Source organism: Bos indicus, chromosome 1, assembly GCF_029378745.1.
Source record: "Bos indicus isolate NIAB-ARS_2022 breed Sahiwal x Tharparkar chromosome 1, NIAB-ARS_B.indTharparkar_mat_pri_1.0, whole genome shotgun sequence".
Taxonomy (NCBI): domain Eukaryota; kingdom Metazoa; phylum Chordata; class Mammalia; order Artiodactyla; family Bovidae; genus Bos; species Bos indicus.
Window position 1 is genome coordinate 57,727,420 of NC_091760.1, and position 12,062 is coordinate 57,739,481.

General features: G+C 35.6%; 1 protein-coding gene across 5 annotated transcripts in view; it reads right to left on the reverse strand.

Moving 5' to 3' along the window:
- The window catches only part of SLC9C1 (solute carrier family 9 member C1), a 114,669-nt gene that overhangs the window by 72,401 nt on the left and 30,206 nt on the right, over window positions 1-12,062 (reverse strand). For all 5 annotated transcript variants that reach the window (XM_070787726.1, XM_070787704.1, XM_070787718.1 and 2 more), the window contains 4 exons: window positions 11,040-11,201; window positions 6,004-6,103; window positions 2,338-2,481; window positions 187-361 (listed from right to left, as the gene is read on the reverse strand). In XM_070787726.1, the coding sequence (XP_070643827.1) occupies window positions 187-361; window positions 2,338-2,481; window positions 6,004-6,103; window positions 11,040-11,201 (581 nt within the window). The remainder of the gene's footprint in view (window positions 1-186; window positions 362-2,337; window positions 2,482-6,003; window positions 6,104-11,039; window positions 11,202-12,062) is intronic.

A 12,062-nucleotide genomic window follows, 5' to 3' on the forward strand; every position in this document is an offset into this window, starting at 1 on the left:
GATATCTAAACTAGAATGAGGAATAGGAAAGTTTCCAGTTGTTTTTCCCCTCCCTGGTTTCCCCATCATAGCTAAATCAATCCCACAGTCCAAGTAGTGTTGAGTGATCTACTACAAAAGCATATTTTAGTACACAGAAACAGTTTTCATAAAATATTCAAATAGAAAAACTACATCTTTCTTTACTTGAGATTTCTCCCTTTCAGATCCATAAGAGTTCTCAAAGTAGGCAAGCAGAAGAGCCAAGTTTATATTAGGAGTCCCTTTCATTTCACTCCAAACCATTATGAATGCCCAGCGCCAGCTGAAACCATGTCCAAGTCGAGACAAAAGAGGGCTCAGTAATAGAAAGACCAGAAGTCTAAAAGGCAAAACAGATTTTAAAAAGTTATTTTTGTCGTAGAAATTTCTTTCCATCTCATTCTATACTACTCCAATCTATTCCCTGTGAAACAGCCAACTCTCAGAAGAATGAGCCATCTTTCACACACCTTTGGCATTGCACCAAAGAAAAGCAGAAGGGCATCCCATGCACAAACATGCCAAGGGAATGGGGTTATTCTTTTTCTTTCTTTCTGTTGGCTAAGCAGTAGAATAATTCCATATCACTCTTAAGTGGTGCTTCTTCAGGTAGAAAAGAAAGTGTTAGACATTTTTATAGATCTATTCTACTCTGGATCCCAGAAACAAATAAAAACAAATTTAATAAATGGGAGAGAAAACAATGTTCTCTCTTTTTCTTCTTAGATTTTAATCATACTGAATTTTCCCAGTATTAGTTAATTCATTTCTATTTCTTCTTTCAGTCACAGATAATTCTTATATTTTACACTAATTGTATCTGATAATTTGCGACTAATTTCCATTTACTTGGCACTGGCTGACTTAATGTTGTTATTTAGTCCCTAAGTCGTGTTGGACTCTTTTGCAGCCCCATGAACTATAGCCAGCTAGGCTCCTCTGTTCATGGAATTCTCCAGGCAAGAATACTGGAATGGGTTGCCATTTCCTTCTCCAGGGGATCTTCCCGACCCAGGGATCAAGCCTACATCTCCTGCATTGACAGGCAGATTCTTTACCACTGAGCAACCAGGGAAGCCCAACTTGAAGTTGAGTCCCAACTAATTTTCCTAGAATGCTAACAATTTGGGTGATATAATTGTTATAGTGGTTTTCCTCTTCTATATTATCTCCTTTTCAGTTACATAAGCAGACTGCTTTCTGAAAGCCTTTTAACATTGGAAAAGGGGCCACAAAACTTATTCAGGCAAAAATGACATTTATAAGGAGGACTTCCTTATGATTTTCATTTTTATTTATTTAGACATGAGATAATTTTATTTTTATATTTTATGAATCAAAGCTGGAAAAATCGTACCTTGATCTTCAACACTTTATCTTAGTGAAAAGTAACAACACAGCAGAATGCCAAAATCATAAGAACACTGAACAGAGCAGATAAATGATATGAAATAATAGTGAATAACCATTTAAGAGGAAAGAAAGACTATTTTTCTTTTTTAATGTTTATTGGAGTATAGTTGATTTACAATGCTGTGTTAGCTTTAGGTATACAGCAAAGTGAATCAGTAAATATCACTCTTTTTTTTATTCTCTCCCATATAGGCCATTATAGAGTACTGAGTAGAGTTCCCTGTGCTATCCAGTAGGTCTTTATTAATTACCTATTTTATATCTGGTGGTGGTGGTTTAGTTGCTAAGTCATGTCCCACTCTTGCGACCCCAGGACTATAGCCCACCAGACTCCTCTGTCCATGGAGTTTCCCAGGCAAGAATACTGGAGTTGGTTGCCATTTCTTTCTCCAGGGGATCTTCCCAACCCAGGAATCAAACCTGGGCCTTCTTCATCAGGCAGTGTGTATATGTCAATCCTGGTCTCCCAATTTGTCCCACTCTGATTTTTAAAAAACTATTTCCATCTATACTTTATTAATACAAATTATCTGTCATAAAATATTAAGCAAATAAAACAAGTTAACATTTTAATTTATAATAGGTGTCTAACTTCATGAAACCTCATAGAATAAAAAACAATATAAAATTCTGGAGGAAGTATGTGAAATATTAGTAGTGTTCGCCTCTAGGTAGTAAAGATTATGAGAGTTTTTTTTTCTTTTTTTCAAAAACTTTACAACATGCTTGCATTGGTTTGAAATGCAGTTAAAAATCGAAAACACTAAGTGTTAATTTGTTGATGGTTCCTTGGAAAATTTGAGTGAATTCTTCATTCCAGAATGAAACATTTCTGTCATTTAAAGAATATCTTCAGGCTTAGTCAATGTCACATAAATAGAAAAATTCAAATGGCTTTCTTACCTGAACATAATAAGTGTTAAGTAGATATTTAATGAATAATATATATCAGAAAATGATATATATAAATATGTATGTGCAGGAATTAGAAGTCCAGTGAAAGTAAACACCATAAGAAAAGCAACAAATGATAGACAATTCCAGAATCTGCATTTTTAGAAAAAAATTAAATATAGTTGATATAGTTAATTAAGCTAACATAGTCAATGCAAGGCTTATCTATGTGAGGCATTGTGCTAGGCATTATGAAGAAAATAAAGATGAATAAGACATTCACCAACACTCAAGGAGTTTGTAATTTAACTGGGAAGAAAGGAGCACTAAGATAAGTAAACAAATACTTCTAAAGCAATTTTAACCAGTTTGCACTGAATATAAATTAGTATCTCTTTTTGGGGTTGACTTTGAAAGACATGTTAAGTTGTAGCTACGCTATTTGACCAAACTCATTCAGGAACTATGGTTCAAGTAGTTAGAAAATTCTGTGGTTCAAGTAGCTAGTCCTTATATCAGTAGGAAGAGCTAAAATTGTTTATTTTAAAGGGAAATACTGAACTCTTAGTCTGATTTACACAGTGATAGAATTAAGCCTTTGCCCAAAATCTAGCTAGCACTTAGAGAATGTGAATGAATCTTTTGTTCACGTGAATGCCCTTTGAAGATTCTTTGTGGTTTCTGAGTCTGTGCTTATTCAAGTACTCCAGAGCCTAGGAAAATGACATCATTCCCAAAACTCATGCTCTCAACAGTTGCAGGCAAAACAGTTAGAAAAAGCAGCACATTCATTTTGGGTGTTGGGATCATAGCTATTTAAAACTTACTTCTAGTTATCTCTTTGTATATTTCCTGTCTTTAATTTGACATTATATTTATGGCAAAATAAATTGAAAAGCTTAAAAGGGCACATGAATATTATTTAATGAGAGGAAATAGAGCTTGGTTTTACCCATATGCTGCCAGACTCTGTCCCTGAAAAACAAATACCTAGGTATTACCAGAGAAAATTTCATTATGAAACATTGAAGGGGAAAAAAACTCAGTCTCATTAATTAGCACAAAATGTAATCAAATCAATTAAGCAACAAATATTGAGGAGTTATTAAGACTCTTCCATATGTAGTAGAAATTAATGGGAGAAATTGGATGAGGAGGAAACCAGATCCTCAAAGGAATCAGTGCCCATTATATTCACAGTATATATGAGCCAAATAACCAAGCTCCAAAACCATCTAATAGACCTGTGCATGTACACATGTGTGTGCATGTGTGCAATCAGTCAGGCATGCAGTGAAAAAGCTTCTGAATTGTTTTAAAAAGTCCCTTTTCTTTATTTGGTGATCATGAGTTGTCCTAACAAATCTAGATCTTTTATAGGAGCAAAGGGTTGCAACACTGTCTGTATTTAAGTATTATCTGGGAAGAGTTTTTTAAAATCAGACATCCCATGCTTCACCCTCATAGATTTTGATATTATGGATCTAAGCATATGTGTCATTTTTATAACTTAATGTTGCATAGCCCCTAGCCTAGAGGACTGAGAAGACCTTATGGCCTGGACATTTTAGGAACATCAGTTTTCCAGGAATAGAAGATTATACAAGTTGACAAGGAAACATCTCTTATTTGGGGATTTCTTTCTAAAAAGGTGAAGTATGAATAGAAGCATGAAAGAAGTAAGGCAGCCACTTATGCTAATATGTAAAGAAGCTCATTTCAAGAGCAGAAGCACAAGGACACAAGGTCAAACAGGGACCCTCTTTGGTATGTACGAGGAATAGCCAAGTGTGGTTAGAGCAGAGTGGGCGAGGGTGAGAGTGGCAGAAGTGAATTACCGTAGTAACAAGGGGACAGATAGATCACCTGTTTGCCATGAAAACAACCTTGGTTTGTAGCCAAATGAGATGAGAAGTTATTAGATGATTTTAAACACAAGAAATGATCTGGATAAGGAGGGAGTGAGGTGGATGATGGTCAGAAAATAGCATAGAATCAATGCATTGTCTTCTCAGTGTGACTATATAATTGTTAGAATTGGAGTCCTAGGGGGGTAAACTGAAAAGATGGGAGACAGTGTAGACCACTGTAGGGTTTAGTAGGATTTACCATTATTATCTTAGATTTCTACTCTCTTGGAGAGTAGGAGCTGGTACATATTATATTTTAAATATTATAATTGTTGAAATTGAAATTATGAAGTGATTATTTGTATGAGCATAAAGTGGGTGGCTGAAGCAGAGTGGGAAATATGATCCCAGGAGGAGAAGAAGTCCTGGAATTGAAAGGTGAGGGAATAGAAGCATTAACTGTGTATTGACTGACATCACTAAGAATGTTGACGGGGTGATGTTGGAATGTCACAGTGAGAGGGGGCCAAAATCATCACAAAATGGAGAGTGTGATTCAGGGTTCTAGAGATAACTGCAACCAAGAGGGTGGCAGGTGGTATAATCTGATGCCATGAGCTTCAAAATTGGCTGCTTCTGGGGAAGAAGAAAAATAGAAGAGAAATGACTGAGGTACAGGAAGATCACCCAGCTCAACTCCAGGCTTGTAGTACCAGGGATGCAGGTGAGAAAGACACTATAACCTTTAAGGAACACAAGGGAAATCATATCTTCAGGGGAGATCCAGGTTTCAGTTAGAGCAAGAATGAAGGGCGCCTACGGAATCACTCCCCATAGATATAAATACATGCATAACATGTTTAGTTCTTCCTACAGTGGTGGCCCAACTAATGCTACCTAGCTGCTAACACAACTGGCTTCCATTATAATTGACATGAAATTTTAGTGACATGCTCTCAAAGCCTGTGATCTCTATTTTTAAGTTTCTGACTTCTGAACTCATTTCATCTTTCACAATGTTCTCCCAAATGTCCAAAAAAAATCACTGATTAAGTTCAAGGCCTCTGTTAACACATATGTTGCTATTGTGTCATTTAGGCCAAGTTCCCATCCCATATATTGAAACATTTCACAAAGTATCTTTCTTCAAGACTAACACAGACTCCACTGACCCCTCAGGTAGGTGCCCTCGAGCAAGGCACCATTTGCACTTTTCTGTTTTCTTTTTTAACCCTGCCAATTGTATTTAAATGCCCTGGCTTACTTTTTTAATTGACTTTGCATGGCCTCTTCACTGTCCTTAGAATTTTGGTCTTTCATTCTAGAGGCATTGCCATACTGATCCATATTGGAGCCTGAGGCAAAAGGAACTATTAGTAATATTGATCTTTAAAAATTTTGTATTTTCACCATGGATTTTTTGCATTAATTTCAATTTTTAAATATTGCATTAAAATATTTATCTTGATTACTGAGTCTTTAGGCATCCTCTTAGATTTTGTGTCTGAGATGAGGGCCTCACTTGCCTTATTTTAACCCTGGCCCTGTCTAGGGGATCAGACTGGACACTATTGGGTAATATGGTTAGGGATGTAAGGGAATTAGTAGTGAAATACAGTCAATGGGAACGCAAGGTAAGGTTACAAATTTTACCTGAAATTAGAGGTTTAGAGAACATAAGCAATAGAGTTTTTAAAAGGGGGGTTTTATTTTTACTTGGCTAGTTTCCAAGTCAGTATCTTATTTTGGCCATGTAGATGTAATTACAATTATAATATTATAACTTCAATGTATGAAAACAAAGTAAAGTATGCTAGTCACTTACTCAAGAATAAGTGCTTCAACTCCTGGTTTAAAATTTGTAGAATTTAAAAAAAGTCCCATAATGACAAGAGTAAATGTTCCAGACATTTCAGTTAGCTCACCTATTTTTTTAAGGAAATAAATAAAAAGTATTAATTTAACATCAAGAGTGGTACCAATACTCCCAGAGACGAAAACATCCTGGTATCTGACAGTAGGGACTTCATAGAGAGGGTATCCCACTTGGTTTCCACTGAATAATGTCACAAATTATCACCACCATGCACTGTCCTTCCTCCTCAGATTCACGTTCAGCGTGCAGAAAAGTCTGTACTGGACAACCTTGCACTGCTGTGGCTTCTGATCATCTGCAACAATGTGGAACTCACAAATCTTTTCAGGTACCCCAGTGAGGCTAGAGCACCCTCCATAGGTCTGGTTTTTCCAGAGCGGCTCTGGATCAATTAAGTGGAAGTAAGCTGATGAGCTCGCTATGGACTAGCCTACTTCACATACTTCTTATTGGGAGACAGCAGGAGACAGAAATGGTTTGCTTTTGTGGCAAGGCTAAGAGAGTAGAGCCAAGAGAAACCCAATACAGATCTGCTTCCCAGTTTAATTATGGTTTGGTGCACTTACTGTCTGAGATGGAAAGGTGTAAAAAACTGTGGAAACTCTTAAATATTGTCAACTTTCATGAATTAGAGGGGAAAACAGTTTTGAAAGTGTTTCAGTTTTGAACAGTATGAAAGTGACATATTATCATTGTGAAAAATTCAAATAATATAGTACAGTATAGATAATATATTTTTTTAAGAAAAAGGTGGTAGTTAAGTTGCTAAGTCCTGTCTGACTCTTGCAACCCCATGGACTGCAGCCTGCCAGGCTCCTCTTTCTATGGGATTCTCCAGGCAAGAATACTGGAGTGGGTTGCCATTTCCTTCTCCAGGGGATCTTCCTGACCCAGAAATCCTTTCCAAGATTCTTCTCAACCCAGGAATTCTTCCCAGGATTCTTCCCGACCCAGGAATCAAACTGGGGTCTTCTGCATTGCAGGCAGATTAGAAAGAGGGAACACCCATAACTCCACTGCCAAGAATTCAGGTAAAATTTTGAAGAAAATTTTGATTGAAATTTCTATTGAGGAGAGGATTATATTTGCCTAGAAGAAGTCATTTGATAAACTATTTGAGAGTACAGTATGAGACCCAAAAGGCAACTCCAAGCATTAAAGGCTGTTTGCTGAATTTCTATACAGGAGGCAAGTGGTAAAAATTAAGCAGGAAATATAGAAAAGTGAGGAGATAATGGTAGCTGTCAGATCTCAGAATTGTGAACTGCACAATGTAATTTTCTCTGTGAGCTCCCCTTGTTCTCACCTTCACTGAAGTTCACCACGAAGCAGAAATTGTTATATATTTAGGAGGAGGCAGCAGAGATTATGAGGAAGAAAACTCCAGAAACTTTCAGAAATTTTGAGGAGGTATCTTTAGGTTGGGTTTTCCTCGTGGCTCAGTTGGTAAAAACTCTGCCTGCAGTGTGGGAGACCTGACTTTGATCCCTGGGTTGGGAAGATCCCCTTGAGATGGGAATGGCTATCCATTCCAGTACTCTGGCCTGGAGAATTCCATGGACTGTATAGTCCATGGGGTCGCAAAGAGTCGGACACAACTGAGAGTGTCTATTGGAAGCTTAGGATAACTGGATCAAGATTGTAGGAGTGGAGTACCCAGTAAACACACAGAAGCTCATATCCAGCATACATATACATAAAGTCACACATTAAGAAAATCTACAGAGGGATTATCCCTGGGGAAGGAAATGCCAACCCCCTCCAGTATTCTTGCCTGGGAAATCCCATGGACAGAAGAGCCTGGTGAGCCCCATTGCATAGGGTCCCAAAGAGTCAGACACGACTGAATGACTGAACACACACCCAAAGAGGGATTGTAGAGCAATATTGTTCTGGAATGGGCTAATTTTTTTTCTCTTAATGTTTAGCAGACATTGCTCTAGGTAACAGTTACAAATTAAAATTTTGTTTTAATATTAAAGAATATTGTAGATATGCCACTTTCCATAGGCTTCTCTGGTAGCTCAGCTGGTAAAGAATCTGCCTGCAATGCAGGAGACCCAGGTTTGAATTCCTGGGTGGGGCAAGATCCCCTGGAGAAGGGATAGGTTACCCACTCCAGTATTCTTGGGCTTCTCTGATGGCTCAGATGGTAAAGAATCCATTTGCAATGCAGGAGACCTGGGTTCTGTCCCTGAGTTGGGAAGATGCCTTGGAGGAGGGCATGGCAACCCACTCCAGTATTCTTGCCTGGAGAGTCCCCATGGACAGAGAAGCCTGATGGGCTATAGTCCATAGGGTTGCAAAGAGACACAACCGAGTGACTGAGCACAGCACATGTTTATCAAATGGATCCGTTTATTTGGTTTACTTTGTATTCCTCTGTTACAGCAGTTGTATTTTAATTATTATAGGCTTATTAAATGTTTATTATCCACTTAGTAGGAAAAATCCTTCATTTAAATAGATTGTCATGCCATATGACATATGTCATAAACATAGTCCCACAGTTTATGTTTCCAGATGAATTTTTAAAATCTTTCTGTAAAATTTCACTTCCCTCCAAATTTCTATCATTATTTGATTCTGATATTGTGATTGTGATAACTTTTAAAAATATTCATTTATTTGACAGCCCAGAGTAAAAGTTTTTTACATTAGATTTATACTTACTTATTATCTGCTTTCTAAAGTATTTATTGAGACATCTTGACTTTAAAAATTTAAATTATTTTTTTGGAGATTGGGGTAGGGGATTATAAAATACAAACTAGTATGTATAAACTGAATAAGCAACAAGGAAGTCTATTGTACCACACAAGGAAATATAGCCATTATTTTGTAATAACTTTAAATGGAATATAATCTATAAAAATATTGAATCACTATATTGCATCCTTGAAAATAATAAAATATTGTAAATCAACTCTACTTCAGTTTTAAAAATTAAATAAAATTATTTCCTTGAGCATAACCTTTAATCTTCCTGTTTTAATGGTTAAGGATCAGATGAGAGTTTATTAAAATGGCATTGTTACAAGGAAATTTAGTTATTTCTGTGACATACAACATTTTAGGATAATTAGAATTATAATAGCATTGTATCAGGATGTATCAGATTTTTTGGAACTTCATGTAATTTCTAGAACAGTTATATTAATAACATTCACCCATACAGTATAATCTAAGAAGGTTTCTCATCATTTATTTTAACCCTTAATCTTGAGGCTATTCTTACTTACTTGATGATGTTAAAGGGAATTATATTTGCTGAAATATATGCTTTGTAGGTTTAGGTATGTACAAGGTAGTGCATAGTGAATGCATTCGTACTGGCTGATCATTCTGTCACTATTTATTAAGTCATTAATGGATTCTGTAAACTCACTAGATTATAATTGGCTTAAATCCAGATTGGTTTGGAAACCTCAAATATCTATGTTATGCCTTTCCTTTCTCAGACATGAAAATAATGAATTCTATTGCTCTAGCATTTCTACAAAGAAGTTTTCTTTTGTCTCTACTGAAATTTTTACTTCTCAGAAAACTTGTGTAGTTTTCTGTTTGGATCCAAATTTTAAGTTTATTCCTTGATATTTTCTAACTTTTTTGTCAATGTAAAGAGACTCAATTTTCATTATGTTTTATACTAGTTGTGTGTGTGTGTGCTCAGTCACTTCAGTTGTGTCCAAATCTTTCTGACCCTATGAACTGTAGCCTGCCAGGCTCCTTTTTCATGGGATTCTCCAGGCAAGAATGCTGGCGTGGGTTACCCTCTCCTTCTCCAGGGGATCTTCCTGACCCAGGGAGAGAACTGCATCTCCTGTATCTCCAGGATTGCAGGTGGATTCTTCACCTGTTGAGCCACCGGGGAAGCCCTTGTAACTAGTTACTGCTGGTTTGTAAGAATGTTATTTGATTTATAAATTTTTAAAATATTTATCTTTTATCAAACCATTAAAGAGCCTTGCTATCTTAGTTTATTAATTGTCTCTTGGGTTTTTATATACTCTAAAATGTTGTGACTAATGTAACCATTTTTTCTTTAAAATATGTATAAACTTGATTTTTTCTTATTATATTAACTAGAGCTTCCAGAATTATTTTTAATCATGGATATGAGGCTAAGCAACATTGTCTTATTCTTATATGTAATGGAAAGATAAAGAGTCAGTTGGGAAGTTGGTATTATCACACATGCCAACTTCAAATCATTTGTAGAGCTGTCTAAAGGGATGAATAGAAAGTGATTCTGAGGCAGTATCAGGAAACAGCGATATGGTTATCATTGTCTGCTGTGCCTCTGTGAGAGGGGAGTTGTGGTAAATGGATTAGTAATGTGATAGAATTTTTAATATTAGCCTTCCTTGATCTGTAACTTCTATTTTTATTACCTTCTTGATCTAAGAGTTACCAAGACAGTTTTTTTTTCAATTTCAGGTAGTTAGAATATTCATTTTTAAAGATCTTCCTTTTGAAGTAAGCATTAAATTGCACTGTGGCTGAATAATGTTTGAAATTTTATTGATATGTTCTTCTAGTCTAGTTGATTTCTGTTAATGCCTATAGGTATGTGTAAAGAATAAGCACTCTGTTTTGGAAGATAAAACTTTCTATATATCTTAGGAACCAAGCATTTAAGTTTTCATATAAATCATAGCCATAGTCATTTTTTTAATCCAATTGGTTATGAAATTATTTAGGAAAGGCCTGTTAAAGTTTCTCCTTGTAATTACGGTTTTGTCAAGTTTCTCTTATTATAATTGCCTTTATGTACCTTGGTACATTGTTTCCTATTGTATACATATTAATATTTTTAATGTCTTTTGATAAATTTTTTACAAAAATATTCCTTCTAGATCAGTTGCATGGTGGTTTTTTGTTTTTGTTTTTGCTTTTTACCTGGTAAATATTTCCCACATCTTTATATCTTTAATTTGAACCTTTTTATATTATTTAATTTTAGGCATAGTCCCCTTACTTACAAATATAAAAGATGAGGTACAGAAATGAAAAGCTGAGACTTATATGATTGACATCCTCTCCAAAAACAGTAGACATCCATAGTTGAATCAGTTTTGAACTAACAATTCCAAACGAGAAACTTACTATAAGATGTAACCAAATTTCTCTCATGATGATATAGGCTGAAAGAAAAGGGAATAAATTAAAAAATAATTAATAGAATGTATGTGCTTTTAATTTCAAATGATAATCTGGGTCAACTTTTGTTTCTGACATTATCTTTTAAAATAGCTCATAGCCTTTGGGATAGATGTAGGGTATTTTCTTATTCTTAAGTTGAAAGAGTTTCTTTTCAAACGTCAAAAGTCACAATTAAATTGATAAAATTTGACCAGTTTAATTTAAGAGCTTTTTAAGTCCCAATTCAGGAATATATATTTATTTAGTTCCAAAATGTGTAATACATTTTGGAAAAACAATAATGAATAAGAAGTAGAAGCTCTCTAACTTCATGGAATTTAGAATCCACGTCTAAAATTATATACACAAGAAATTAAAAAAAAAAAAAAAAAGGAATGCCTCTGGGTCACAGCTAAGTGAATCTCTTGTATTGTATTGGCCTGCCAAACCAATCCAATTGGTTCCTTACTATTGGACATTTCATTGTTTCCAGTTTTTCTCCCGATAAGCAATGGTGTGGTGTATATTTCTATACATACATTTTTGTACTTCTCTGATTACTTCCTTAGGCCCCAGAAGTGGAATTACTACACTAATGGATAGTTGATCCCATACTGATACTGTTATGTTTTGCCAAATTTCTTTCAACAGTCATTATGATGCCCTTCCCAGATAAACAGGAAGCCTAAACCCTTGAGGGCATTGATGGCTGCAATCAGGCATTTTCAGTGGATGAGGAAGTCCTTCTCATTTTTGTAGGGTGAGGAAGAAAGGAGAAAAGTTTTAAATCACAGATGAAAGTGGGTCTTAGGTGCAGAAAAGCCTGAAGGGTCAACTTCAATAGCATATGAGAAGAGCAAGAA